Source organism: Patella vulgata, chromosome 4, assembly GCF_932274485.2.
Source record: "Patella vulgata chromosome 4, xgPatVulg1.2, whole genome shotgun sequence".
Taxonomy (NCBI): Eukaryota; Metazoa; Mollusca; class Gastropoda; family Patellidae; genus Patella; species Patella vulgata.
This window is the reverse complement of record NC_065882.2, coordinates 9,458,990-9,474,230: the sequence shown is the minus strand read 5'-3', so window position 1 is coordinate 9,474,230 and position 15,241 is coordinate 9,458,990. Positions and strand designations below refer to the sequence as shown.

General features: G+C 35.9%; 1 protein-coding gene across 1 annotated transcript; it reads left to right on the top strand.

The window, feature by feature from the left end:
* The first annotated feature begins 72 nt into the window (after nucleotides 1-72).
* LOC126819087 (PCNA-interacting partner) lies at nucleotides 73-13,045 on the top strand. Its single transcript, XM_050546928.2, has 11 exons — nucleotides 73-159; nucleotides 1,757-1,916; nucleotides 2,978-3,174; nucleotides 4,440-4,727; nucleotides 5,531-5,689; nucleotides 6,538-6,702; nucleotides 7,265-7,419; nucleotides 8,010-8,175; nucleotides 9,652-9,821; nucleotides 11,140-11,328; nucleotides 11,831-13,045. The coding sequence occupies exons 2-11, from the start codon at nucleotides 1,829-1,831 to the stop codon at nucleotides 12,153-12,155; spliced, it is 1,902 nt and encodes a 633-aa protein (XP_050402885.1). The 5' UTR covers nucleotides 73-159; nucleotides 1,757-1,828; the 3' UTR covers nucleotides 12,156-13,045.
* The last annotated feature ends 2,196 nt before the right edge of the window (nucleotides 13,046-15,241 follow it).

The window sequence follows — 15,241 nt, the reverse complement described above, 5'->3', positions numbered from 1 at the left end:
ATTTTTGATAAACGGCAATTAAAATACAGGCCTGCTGTAAAAGACTACAAATAGAAAGTTTTGATTGGCAGGGGTAATAAACAGTAGTATAAACAGGTGGCAAAGAAGGAAATTCAAAAAGAATATAATTTGGTTTTATTTTACAATAAGAACAAAGTTGTAAGTAAAAAGTCAGTTTTCATGACTTTAGACTTTAAGAGCATTATTGCCATTCAGGAGATTTTAAGATCGATTCAAATCTGGGAGTATGATTTATAAAATGGATGGATTTATTTTTATTTGTTGTGTGATTTTGTTCATTCATTCAATCATTGTATTGTTGTTGTCTAGTAATTATAATGATGTATAGCCATTGGTAATTACCTCACGTACTTTCAATCAGTTCCAATAGGTTCTAATCAAAAAAGCATGCTGCCACCGGTTAGTAAGAAAATTGGGGTTCAAGAATGCTGTCTTGTCTAGTAATCTTTCCACACCATGGTCGCCATGGATCATATCAGAATATAAAAAAGTAACGTTTAATAACGCATTGGTGGATTAAGAAATTTAGCAGATCTATATATGTAGTGCAATTTAAAACAGCAAACATTTCTATATCGGCCAAAAACAGTCCCACCAAATTTCCAAATATATTTCCTGTCATATGGTTGCCCTATCGTCAGTGGTGTAGGACTAGGACGCAGGCCTGGGAAAGGACAATGACCAGTTGATCGGATGGGACGTAAAACCAAGGTTCCATTTACAAATTGGCGTGCATGTTAAATAACTCATGGAAATTGGAATTCGATATAAGGTCAAAATTTCCCTCATGGCATATGCCATCTCAAGCTTAGGCTGTCTGTCTACAGCTAGCTCCGCCCAAGAACAGGCCCTAAGCTAATTAACCAACATTTTAATTCCTACATCAACTATTTTAGTCGAAAACAATGAGTATGCTTTTAGAAATTTTTAAAAGGATTTATTTCTCTTTTATTGTCATATTGAATGAAATTAAATATGTTTATTTAGCCGCTGTGTGTATGAAAGATGTCAAACTAATCAAAGCCGAATCACAAAATAGTCCTCTAATTATTCAATATGGTGGCGCCCATGAAAGATAATTTCACAGAGGCAGTTTTGTTTGCGAAGACAAATTTAGGAGTATCTAACCTTGTTTTGAAAGATAAACAGATTGAAACTCTAAAGACAGTTTACAATGGCAAAGAATGTATTGCAATATAATATTACCCACTAACACATAATATATATCGCTTTTACCTGAGTGGCAGAAGTTGACATTTTGCCAATGAGATGTGTTTACATAAAACACGTGTTTGATCAAGTTATTTTTACTCTGTTGTGTGCAGTAGTCCAGTTGATAAGTCCCGCCCAAAAATGATCACGTGAGTGTTTTAAATGGAGGGCAACTAGGACAGTGATCATAATCTCGAAGTATGACATAGATGGATCGCTGCGTGCAGTTTGTGCATATGCCTATCTTCATTAGGCCAGTTAGAGCAGAACAGTAGGATGATAAACCCCATTTCATTTCATTTCTGATTAATTCTGTAATTCCAGTAGAACTCTATTAGGCTCTGTGTACCTGGTACCGTCTCATATACATATCTGTTCTGCAAACTTGGTACTGTATTTTATATAATCTGTGTACCTTCTATCTTAAATGAAATGAAATGTGGTTTTATGGACCTTATCTTAAAGATTATCACAGAAACAGAAACAATATTAATACTGCAATATATTTTTTATTAATTTACAGATCTGCAGCCATCTGATCTAGCACCAAAGAGTACTACAACAATATAGTAATTGTGTTACAAGTTTTAAAAGAATGATGATGTACTTAAGTTGTAATAAATTAACTGACCAGGCAGATCATGAAGAAATATTGAAAAAACAAATCGATGAGAAAAATATTGGTAATGACGTTATATATTGAAATGAAAATAATCATTTTTCCTACCGGTACCAGACTTTTTTTGTCAGCCCCCATCTGTTAGTCACAAAATGACCTAGTTTATGTTGAGTAGATGTCTTTCTCTCTCGTTCAGTATTTACAAAAAATATAACCCTACCAGTACATGTAATTGCGTATTTGTTTGCAGACGATATAAACATGAGACGGTCAAACATCTGTGCCACCTAGCTGTAATTTTCATAATATATTTAGGGGGTTGGCTGGTCGAATGGTTAGCACGTGCGTGCTGTGTCATAAGACCTGTCATTGAGTCAACTGGCGTGGTTTCGAATCCCCAGTTGTACGTGACAAGGAGTAGGGTCGCCTGTCCAGCCTCGTGGGTTTTCACCGGGTCCTCCGGTTTCCTCCCACTGCTAAAGACCCCACTGCTAAAGACCCCTACGCGCAAGGGAATTTATTGAAATAGAATTAAACCATATGTTAGTCCCGAAATGACCTAGTTTGTGTCGAGTGGACGTTAAACCCCATTTCTTTCTCTCTCTCTTTCATAATATATTTGATAGGCCTCTTTCCAAACCGATTGATTACATGCCGGGAGATTAACAACAGGCTGATATTTTTATTTTGTTAGATAATTAATTTTAGTACATTTTAGCGTGACTTTATTAAAGATATGTAATGTAAGATTAGATAAAGAGCTGACAGTTCTCAGTATATTAGTTAAAAACCAGATAATGTAAAGGGAATATGCTGAAAATTTCATTCAAATTGCTTCACTCTAAGCCGAGAAATACTCATTTTAATAACATTGTAGCCTCGATTGTCATAGTTACTGTTGTAACGATAATAAACAAAGTCTTGATTATCTATTTTTACGGTTGATCATCAATAAATGTTGGAAGCATCAGATAGCATCGAGAGTTGATTATGGTCTGGATAAGTTAATTAATGTCTAACTAATAATTTAGAAAACATTTCAGACCTAAAGAAAGATCTACAATAGGCAAATTTAGCTCTTGCATAAATGTATGTTTAATTATTGAATTTTATTTGACCTTTCAGATAATCTCTACCAGACAGTGTTAATACGAACATTGTCTGAGAACGTAGACAATTCGTTAACCAGACACCCGACTGTTGGTGAATATTTAATACGACTGTGTAGAGAATATAAATTATTAGCCAATGAAAGAATGACCGTTTTATCAACGACTGATTCGTTATTAGCTGTTCAACTCTGTCTGTCATCGATAGGAAAGGTGAGTTACTCGGTGCTGCCACCACAAGGATTGAGTTAAAGATGCATTATGTAAGATGATAGTTTAAACTAAAGAAAGATTAGGAAAAGCAAAAAGGGAATATATTGAAAATTTCAGTAAAATTACTTTATTCTAAACAAAGTTATGAATGTTTGTTGTTTTGTTAAGAATAGCATAGTCTCGATTTTCATTGCTACTAGTGTTGAGATAATAAACAAAGTCTCGATTATACTTTTTTAAATTAGATTATTAAATGGGGATCATGTTTCAATCCATTCAATAAATATCTAAATAATATTTTATATAATATTTAAGGACGAAAGAAAAGGCCTGCATTAGGCAGATTTAGCTCTTACATAATGCATCTTTAATGGAGCTATCTAAGATGAGTTTTAGTGAATAAATCTGATTATCCAGTGCCAAACGCAGTTAAGGGAGAAATATGGAAAAGGGGGCCATATCTATCCTGGTTTTGTATTTGGAGCATTTTAAATATTTATGAATTGAAAATTTATCACCATTTGGCATACACAAGATGTACGCTCGTATAGGATATAGTCAACATGCTGAAATCTGTGGCTCCGCCCCTTTTTAATCCGATTAAATATAATTCAGGAGATTATCTACAGTTGATATTTTGATATTATGTTCTTAATTAATTTTAAATAGTCAATTTGAATACCTTTTAGTGTGGATTAAGCCATTTTTATTAATTTAAAGGAGCTAAATCGCAAATATTCTTGACCTAGCAATTGGCACAAATGGGTCGCAACACATATAATAATGTAATATGAATTTATATAAACTGTTTTACATTCAATCGTGTCCATTTTACTATGAATTGTCAACAGTTATGTTCGGCGAAATACGCCAGAAGTCTCAACCGCAAGTCAGTTTCTAGCGTCTGGTTATTCCAGTCAACACCGATAATATTTATTGTGTATGCTCTCCAAATAAGAATATGATATCACCGTTTGACATGACTTGTGGAATATGTCTAGCCTCATTCTTTGAGCACCTTGTTACAAATGGCGCTGAAACGCATTATGGTACACGATTCGTGTACCAATGGTAAAATATTTATTTTGTCTTTAATATTAGATATCAGAAGCCCATCTTTTCCAGGTAAGATCACAACACCAATGCTGATTTAAATTGCAAAAAAAATCGTGTTTTCAATATCAAAGATTTTGGATGATATTGAGTTACGGACTTAGCTACTTTAAATAAAATGATTATTAGTTGTTTGATTTTTTTTTTTTTAGGTGAAAGACATCATAACAATTGATGAAATAACGAAAAATCATGACTTTATACAAAATTATAAAATGAAGTCTGATGCTGATTTGTCCGAACCAAATGAAGAGAGACGGAAAATGTTAGATTCATACAATGATTTACTGAAAACTACGAATCAATTAGATATCTACGATATTTATTCACGAATAAAACAAGAACTACGATCGACAGACGTGGAAGAAGAATCAGATTTATTGAAAGATCTCAAGAAAAGTAAAATATTGTGTTTTGGTGAACCAACGACAGAATTAGAGGTTTGATTTTATAATTGCTTTTGTCTTTTACTAATGTTGGCACAATATATATGTTGAATCAATGTATCGTGATTCACCTTCTCACCTTCCACCAACATCGGGATCAAACACAGGACCTCCAGGAGGGGTGGCTGGCCGAATGGTTAGCACGCGCGCACTGTATCATAAGGTCTATCATTGAGTCAACTGGCGTGGTTTCGAATCCCCGGTTGTACGTGACAAGGAGTAGGGTCGCCTGTCCAATCTCGTGGGTTTTCTCCGGGTCCTCCGGTTTCCTCCCACTGCTAAAGACCCCTACGTGCAAGTGAATTATTGAAATAAAATTGAACCATGTGTTAGTCCCGAAATGACCTTGTTTGTGTCGAGTGGACGTTAAACCCCATTTCTCTCTCTGTCTCGGGACCTCCAGTTTAATGAGCCAGTGTCTTGCTTACTGAACCACCACAGCTCCCAGATTGGATTAGAGATTTTCTTCAACCAGTTGAAGTTTGACTTTGATGGCTCAACACGTAAATGTTTATATGAAGCCTGATTTGATTTGTTAAAATATAAATCACTTGTCTGGGAGAGTGTATAGATATTTGATGTATAGGAGAGTGTACAGATATTTGATGTACATGTATGGAAGGAAGAGTGTACAGATATTTGATGTATAATAATGTATGGGAGAGTGTAGAGATATTTGATGTATGGGAGAGTGATATTTGATGTATAATGTTTGGAAAAGTGATATTTGATGTACATATATGAAAGAGTGTACAGATATTTGATGTATAATAAATCACTTGTCTTGTGTTTTACAGAAGTCCATGTTAAAACTGTTATGTATAGATGGGTTGTATGAAGTAGAGTATGACCTCACATCCTGTACAGTAAATCATCAGTCAAGGGAGATAACTTGGTTAGATAATCTGATCTATCAGGAATCATTATCACAAGACACAACACCATCTACAGTTCAGGTAAATATTGCATTTGTTATAAGCAGGTGTTAGCGTGGGAATGGATGGGGAAATGGTTTTACAAGATCTTAAGGTCTGTTATTGAGTCAGGTGTCCTGATTTTGATTCCACACAGGATCAATGCAAGGAGTAGGGTGGAAATTTCTATTGTGGTATGAGTGGCTTGATAATCGCTACAATCCCACATCGCTCTAACTTACACAAGTATGTAGGCAAAGGTATCCAGGCAACTGTGAGTAGCTTGGACTAAGCAAGGTTATCGGTAACCACATTCCATTGTTTAATAGTATGAGGGGCTTGATAATCACGACAATCTCACATCACTCTAGCTTATACAATATGTAGTCATAGGTATCCAGGCAATTGTGAGTAGCTTGGACTAAGCGAAATTATCAGTAACCACAAATGGAAATGGACAGTTTGTATATCTGCGAAAGAGTACCAGAAATCGGTAGAGGACGAGACGAAGGTTTCTAACATTTAACCTGCATTAACTAGATAAACTACAAAATATCTGAAAAATCTCCATTATCAAGGGAGGTTGGATGGCCGAATAGTTAGTGCGCGCTGTATCAGAAGCTAAGTCATTGAGTCAAGTGGTGTGGTTTTGATTCCTCGGTTGTACATGGCAAGGAGTAGGGGCGCCTGTCCAACATCGTGGGTTTTCTCCAGGTCCTCTGGTTTCCTCCTACTGCTAAAAGATCTCTATGCACAAACAAATTATTGAAATAAAATTGAACCATATGTTAGTCCCGAAATTACCTGATGTTGAGTGGATGTTAAACCCCATTTCTCTCTCTCTCACTCTCCATTATCAGTTTTTCTTGTAACTTTATTTAAAATTTCAGTTATATATACAAAGAGTGTTTCGATGTTATTTAGAGTTATTGCTGAATACACGTAGTGAGCTTGCATTAGCAACTATATTTAACGTCCCGGACAGAGAATTAGGGCATCATGCCTTCACAGCTTTAAAACATACATCACAGTCGAAAAGACTTCCAATGTATCAGGTAATTATTTGACAATTTATTGAGAAAATTATTCCAAAAATATATGTAGAAATAAATGAAATGGAGCTTAACGTCCTACTCTTCTGCTCCAACTGGGCTAATGAAGACGGACATACACCGTGCAGAATGCTATGAGGGCAATTTGGCCCAGACACTGGTACTACGGCCTACTCTTATATCGAATTCCAACTGCCAAGGTTTCTTTTACGTGCAAGCCAATGTTTACACATGACCTCAGTATTTTGTCCCATCCGAACAACTATACGTTGTCCCTTGCCAGGCCCCCTGGCCTGCATCACTGAGAAGAGAGAACCATGCTGGAAAATCTTGATGAGCTTTAATCAGGATCGAACACGGGACCTCCAGGAATGTAGAAATAAATTGTGCTTTGACGTCTTAATTTTCTACACTAAACAGGCACACTGTAATCTGGGTATTATTTAATCTTGTGTATTTAGTACTAATTTCTTCACATTCATTTAATATCAAATCTTTTGCTGTTTTTTTTTTTTTGTTTTATTGAAATTTTAAATCGAGACTTATTTTTTGTTTGATATTTTAGACAGCTGTATCACATATAATAAAACTACGACTGGGTGGTAAAGCGTATGCTCCAGCTCTAGATTGTGAGTTAGCTCCCTTTGTAAAAGGTCTAGGAGAGTTAATTACCTTTGTACAGAAGTTACAGTCTATAGTAGAAGAAGAAGCAGATATCAGGTATATGTTGTATATTATAAATAGACATTTACAGATGCATTCCCACGAAAATTTTTATATGGTAGTTATGTATGGTTTAATGGTCGAGAGCGAGACATTAAGTGGTATATTGATACTGCACGAGGCGTTAGCCGAGGGTTGTTTCAATATTCTACGCTATCCCACACGAGTCCAATATTTCATCTAGTATAGATAATGTACGATTGGCAAGTTGCCCGTACATTATTGGAAATAATGATACGCCAACATCAAAGGATGATGTCACATCTGTATTTTAATTCCAATGAAAGTATGACACATTTGGTATATATGGAAAGCATAGACACCCCTTCTTACTAGAAAAATATTGGATAACCTGAAAAACACACATGTGGCGCGCACAGGACAAACATTATGTAAGGGTGTCACTAACCGTTCACGAGTCTGACCTTCTATCTGTATAATATACATACACCATGCCCAGCCAGACAATATAATAAAAAAGAATAGGAATGCAATGCCTGTTGAAGCCTCGTTTTTCCCTGCTCTCTATTCAAATTTTGTAGAAATGTATATAGATGAGTTATATCTAATGTATTTATATTTTGTAGAACTGCATGTAGAAGAGTAATATCTAATATTAGAACATGTATTAAGAAATGTAAAACAAACAGATTAAAAGAGGAAGATGTACAGACCACAGCTGATTATTTACACACAAGACTAACACAAATAATAGAGGATAGAGAAAAAATAAACCTTGTTAGTCCCGACAAGGTAATTTATTTTTGCTTTCTTTTGAGCGGGTGGAGAAGGCCTCTTAATTTATTAGCCAGTACAGCACTGACTTCTCCCCCCAAAAAACACAGATCTACAAACAAGATCTAAAAATTCAAGGTATTACTTAAAGTAGCTAAGTCTCTAACTCAATATCATCAAAAATCTTCGACATTGAAAACACAAATTATTTGTCAGTTCAAATCAACATTGGTCTTGTCATCTTACAGGGAAAAGATGGGCTTCTGATATCCAATATTCAAGACAAAATAAACATTTTACCATTGGTACATGAATCGTGTACCATAATGCGTTTCAGCGCCATTTGGAACAAGGGACTCAAAGAACGAGGCTAGACATATTCCACAAGTCATGTCAAATGGTGACGCTATATTATTATCTGTAGAGATTGCGCAATAAATACCATCGGTTTAGAGTGGAATAACTAGACATTAAAGATTGTCATTCAATTCAGACTTCTGGCGTATTTCGCCGAACATAACTGATTAGAAATTACAGTAAAAACAGAAATGACTGAATGTAAATCAGTTTATATACATTCATATTACATTATCATATGCGTTGCGACCCATTTGTGTCAATTTCTAGGTCCCAAATATTAGCGATTTAGCTCCTTTAAAATCCAAGAAAATGAAATTTTTCCGAGACGGCTGCCCATAGACCTATTCTTTATTGCGATTTTAAACTGTTGGAATTGTGAACATGACATGCACGTAAAAGATCCCTGACCATTTGGGATTGTAAACATGACATGCACATAAAAGATCCCTCACCAGTTGGAATTGGAAGAAGATTAGCTGAAAATGCCACTGTCTGAGCAAATTTCTCCTCACGATGCACACATAACCATGGAATTTACCGTATATTAGTCTCAGAATGACAAGTAATGTTTTGACGAGACTTTAAACCCCATTCATTCTATTCCAGTATCACGTTATTCTTGGTTACTATGACAATGTTGTGGTGATTGTGTATCTATATTGTTGTTTGTAGCCTTTCAGATATGATGGATCGGTGAGTAGGACGTCGGCTCGGTAACCTGGAAGTCACTTGTTCGATCCATGTGTTGACTGAGAAAGTTCATCAGGACAGAGGGTCTGTCAAGGAACAACATATGGTCGTTCAGATGAGATGATAAAACACGTTTCTATGTACACATTGGCGGGCACGTCAAATATCCCTTGGCAGTTGGAATTCGAAATGAGTGTCTGGGAAAAATTTCACTTATAGCACACTGTATGGTGTATGCCCATCGTCATTAGCAGCTCATTAGCCCAGTTTGAATAAAGCAAGTTTCTATGGGCGCATTATTGGCGTCCATGTAAAAGGTCCCTTGACAGTTGGAATTCGATATATGTCTGGGCAAAATATCCCTCGTGGCGTATGCCCGTCTTCATTAGCCCAGTTGAAGCAGTAACAGTAGAACATTAAACCACATTTCATTTGATTTTGTAGCCTGCTAGTGATGGTGGATCGTTATTGGGGAGAAGAACTGTTCGTGTATTACGTCAGCTACTAGATTCTGAAGTAACCGGTAAGGGGGATAACTCTGAATGTTTTTTAGAAGATTTTGCTCTCAATCCTACAACACCAACGAGAATACAGTGTATTTTATCACAGTTCAGGTATGTTTGATATTATCACCGCTTACAAAATTAACCAAGGCATTATGTAAGAGCTAAATCTGCCTATTGCAGGTCTTTCTTTGGGCCTTAAATGTTATATAAATTATTAATTAAACATTTATTAACATGACAAGACCATAATCAACTCTCGATGCCATCGTATGTCTCAAATTTAAAGTAGACTAGAATCATTCGACCATTTAATGATTTAATTTAAAAATGGAGAACCGAGGCTAAGACTCAAATGACCAGGACGGTGGTTACGATCAATGCACACATCTTGTCAAAAATACAACCGTTGATAACTTCGCTCTAAATAATGTAATTTGAATGAAATTTTCAATATATTATTATTCATTTTGCATTATCGGTTATTGAAATATTATAGCGAGAACGGCCTGTTCTTTATCTAAATCTTACATAATGCCCCTTTTTTCAAGGCTTGGCTTCAACGGAGGGTTGGGTGATCTGATGGCTGCGCTTTAGTTAATATGTCTGTCATTTAGTCAATTTACATAAATAACCCAGGCTTCACTTCAAGACAGACTTCTCACACTGATAAAGACCCCCACTTGCAAGCGATTTATTGAAATAAAGTTCTACCATACGTTAGTCCCAAAATAAACTGGTTTGTATCGAGTGGATTATTAACATTGAGTTAATGAGATGTTACATGCCAAGAAATCCTTAACCAGGAGATCTGAATTTGAGATCTAGACATTAGCCAAAAAACTTTTACAGAATTTTCCAGTCTGGTTTACCCTTTTGTCCCGGGATGGGGGGGGTGGGGTGGCTAAATTATTGAAGTAAAATTGAACCATAATCTAGTCCCAAAATGACCTAGTTTCTCTCTCTCTCTCTCTCAATCTCTCTCCCTCTCTCTCAATCTCTCTCTCTCTCTCTCCCCCCACCCCCACCAATAGAATGTTCTGGAATCAAATCAAGATGCGACTCAGGTGACATTTTATTTCAACACAATTGGCTTAACCAAAAAATCAGCATTTTCCCAGTTGGTGCAAAAAAGCAGGATTTCTCATTTCCAAAGAATCTGTGTCTACAAGTCAGCTTATCACTATATAGTTTGTTGGGTTTGGTTTTTCTTGTAGATCGGGGGTGGGGGTGGATGGCCAAATGGTTAGCGCATGGGCGTTATATCATAGGCGTTATATCATAGGGTCTGTCATTGGTTCAACTGGTATAGTTTTGATTCCCAAGTTGTAAGTGACAAGGAGTAGGGTTGCCTGTCCAACCTTGTGGGTTTTCTCTGTGTCCTCCTGTCGAGTAGACATTAAACCCATTTCTCTCTCTCTGTTTTTAGATCACCCGAGGTTTGTCAGGATGAAGAAGTTGTCGTTGATGATCAGATGAAGATTAAAAAACGAGGATTACAGGATAGACATAATATTCAACACACCTACAACTCAATTCCTGTACCAAAAGATGTTCGAATTTCAAAAGAAGAGAAATTATTAAGAGAAAATTTAAATTCTGTAATTGTTATCCCAAGGTAAATATTACACTGCTATAGTTATCCCAAGATAAATATTACGCTATTATAGTTATCTCAAGGTAAATATTACACTACTATAGTTATCTCAAGGTAAATATTACACTACTATAGTTATCTCAAGGTAAATATTACACTTCTATAGTTATCTCAAGGTAAATATTACACTACTATAGTTATCTCAAGGTAAATATTACACTACTATAGTTATCTCAAGGTAAATATTACACTACTATAGTTATCTCAAGGTAAATATTACACTACTATAGTTATCTCAAGGTAAATATTACACTACTATAGTTATCTCAAGGTGAATATTACATTATTATAGTTATCTCAAGGTAAATATTACACTACTATAGTTATTGCAAATGTACCGAAGGATTTGCCTGTAAAATCTGAGAATACCTAATTTTTGTCACATTGATTATGTATATTGGATTCATAATTTAATATTTCATATTATTGTCACATGGTACTAATCTTTTAATCTATATTTCAGTAAAACAATCGTCCACGCTGCTCCAGGAAATCACGGTCTCCATCTTGGATTAAAACACTCTGACACAAATAAACGCGACTCGGCAGCCTTCGATAAAGAAAATATACAACTGGACGATCAGCCAAACAAACGTCAGAAGACAGATGTTGAAGCCAGTAAAATAAACGTAGAAGGGAAATCCAAGAAAGGAGAAAAGCCTTCCAAGAAAATTTCTTCCAAAAGTCAAGAGAGTAAAAAGACTAAACCCCAACCCAAATCTTGTCGTAGAAAATTACTTCCACAGGTCAAAGGTCAACAAAATATCACTTCATTTTTCAGGTTATAGACGAAACATGTTTTATTATTTGTAGGAAATTTTAAAAAATACATTTGATATACGATTGTTAATAATAAATGATATGTGGTTTAACCAGGGGCGGATCCAGAGGGGGGTTATGAGGAACCTGGCAAACCCCTTCCTGCAAAAATTCCTGGATCCGCCCCTGTTAACATCCTACTTTTCTCACTAACCTGGCTTATTCTGTTTATAATCATGGCAGGAGGTTGGATGGCCGAATGGCTAATGCGTGGGCATTGTATCATAAGGTCTATCTTTGAGTCATCTGGCCTAGTTTCGATTCACTGCTTGTACGGAACAAGGAGTAGTGTCGCCTGTCCAACCTGGTGGGTTTGCTCTGAATCCTCTGGTTTCTGCCCACTGCTAAAGACCCCTACGCACAAGCGAATTATTGAAATAAAATTGAACATATTTAAAGCCTATTTATAGCTACATGATTTAAACAACATAATTATAATTTATTTAACATAATTATGTAACTATGGTGATATCATAGTAGAGTTCAGGGAATGTTATAAACATCTGATAATATTCTGTTGAATATGAAATAACAGTTGTGTTAACTGAATGTTATTAACATCTGATAATAATATACTGAATATGAAATGAGAGAGAGAGAGAAATGGGGTTTAACGTCCACTCGACACAAACTAGGTCATTTCGGGACTAACATATGGTTTGATTTTATTTACATAATTCGCTTGCGCGTAGGGGTCTTTAGCAGTGGGAGGAAACCGGAGGACCCGGAGAAAACCCACGAGGTTGGACAGACGACCCTACTCCTTGCCACGTACAACCGGGGATTCGAAACCACGCCAGTCGACTCAATGACAGACTTTATGATACAGCGCGCGTACGCTAACCATTCAACCATCCATCCCCCCCTGAATATGAAATAACAATGTGGGGGGCGGGGTGGGGGTGGGGGAGTGATGGTTATAAACATCCGATAATACTATGCTAAATATGAAATAACATAGTGGTAGTGGGGGAATTGAATGTTATAAACATCTGATTATAATATGCTGAATATGAAATAACAATGTTGGGGGCGGGGGAAGTGAATGTTATAAACATCTGATAATAATCTGCTCAATAACTAATTTTATATTTTGGATATGTGCAATAACAAAAAAATAAATTAGTGTAATTTTAGAATTAATTATATTTATGTGTCATATATATTTTTTTATGTGAATGGTGTTTAATTAAATTATAATTATGTTTATGTGTTGTATATATAACGTTATTTTTATGGGAATGTTGTTTTATTAAATTTTATTAATTCAATAAATGTATTGATTTTTTAACTCCCAATAAGGGTAGATTTAATAACTCAACTATGCACTGGGCTGAGTGGTTATGAGGTTTGAAAGATTTAATAACTTAACTCTGCACTGGGCTGTGTGGTTCGAATCCTGTCCTGGGTCAAGAAGGACCTTTGGGATTTTTGAAGCCCCGTTTCTTACATGTGAGTCAGTGGGGTGGCTGAATGATCTATAAGGCGTGCACATTAGATCATAATGTCTGTCACTTAATGTACTTTACAAGAAGTAGGGTCACCTGTTCTCCACTTCCCTCCCGCTGCTAAAATTCCTAAGGGCAAGCAAATTATTGAAATAAAATTGAATCAAATGTTAGTCCCGAAATGAACTAGTTTGTGTTGAGTGGACGTTAAACAACATATCTCTCTCTCGCTCTCTGACTCACTCCCACGTGAGGAGTGACACCTAAAGGGCTAAAAACCAATTGTGTCTAGTCATTGTCATTCAGAAGGCAGGAAATAACAACCTAATAAACATAAAGATCCCTTGACAGTCGATATTACAAACAGGGAAGGCGATAACCATGCTGTCAAATTAAAGAAGCTAAGTCGCTAATATTTGGGAGCTAGAAATTGACACAAATGGGTCGCAACACATTGTAATATGAATGTATATAAATTGATTTACATTCAATCGTTTCTGTTTTTACTGTAATTTCTAATCAGTTAGGTTCCGCGAAATACGCCAGTATTCTCAATCGAATTTCAATCTCTAGCGTCTGGTTATTCATGTCTACCCGGATAGTATTTATTGGGCATGCTCTCCAGATAAGAATATAGCGTCACTGTTTGACATAACTTGTGGAATATGCCTAGCCTCGTTTTTCGAGTCCCTTATTACAAATAGCGCTGAAACGAATTATATATTGGATATCAGAAGGCTATCTTTTCCCATTAAGATCACAACATCAATGTTGATTTAAACCGACAAATAAATCGTGTTTTCAATGTCGAAGATTTTGGATGATATTGAGTTAGAGACTTAGCTACTTTAAAATTCTTCTCCTTGTACATGTTATAAAAATTACAGGATGTTTTAAAGGGATCAAAGCACCGATGAGATATTTTACTCCATACCTTTAGAGCTGGCATAAACCCCTATCTATTTTCATATGTGATAATAATTTGCAGGTTAGTGGGCTATTAAATGCAATATTTGTAGCTGTGATAATTCTTATTGACGGCTACAATTGATACACTATTCGAGGCCTTGAGCAAGTAAAATTCGGTTCAATTGCAAAATTTTCAACACACCTTACAGTTTGCATTGAAATAAGTGATGAGTGGAACACTGAAATCTTAACCTTATCTTACCGAACAGTTTTTCTGTATTTTCGAGTGACATGATTTCACGTGATTCTGGTTCGGCGTCCATAGTGTCTTATGAGGGACATTTTGCCCGGACTCTTTATTTCGAATTCCAATCGTCGGTAGTCGTTGGTGGCAATTTAACAGGAATTGGCAGTCGTCGGCTGTCTAATATTATATGGAAAAAATAATCATAAATGTTTGAAGATTATATGTGTGTGCAAATGCAAATTGTGTTTACATGTATTTTAAGAACAATCGGCGGTTAATTGAAAGGAATCGGCGATCTTATATATGGTAAATATAATCATAAAGGTTGGGCAAATGTGGCCTAATAGTCCCTATTCTGAATTGTGTTAACAATATCTTGTATTTTGAGAGCAATTGGCGGTCGTCGGCGGTCAATTTAAAGGAATCGGCGGTCGTCGTCGGTGAAAAGCCA

Bases quoted from the DNA above. Each gene is read 5' to 3' on its own strand.
- LOC126819087 (XM_050546928.2), top strand. From the start codon at position 1,829: ATGATGATGTACTTAAGTTGTAATAAATTAACTGACCAGGCAGATCAT. The intron at 5,690-6,537 runs GTAAATATTGCA...TTAAAATTTCAG, and splicing joins CAACACCATCTACAGTTCAG to TTATATATACAAAGAGTGTT. The intron at 6,703-7,264 runs GTAATTATTTGA...TTGATATTTTAG, and splicing joins AAAGACTTCCAATGTATCAG to ACAGCTGTATCACATATAAT.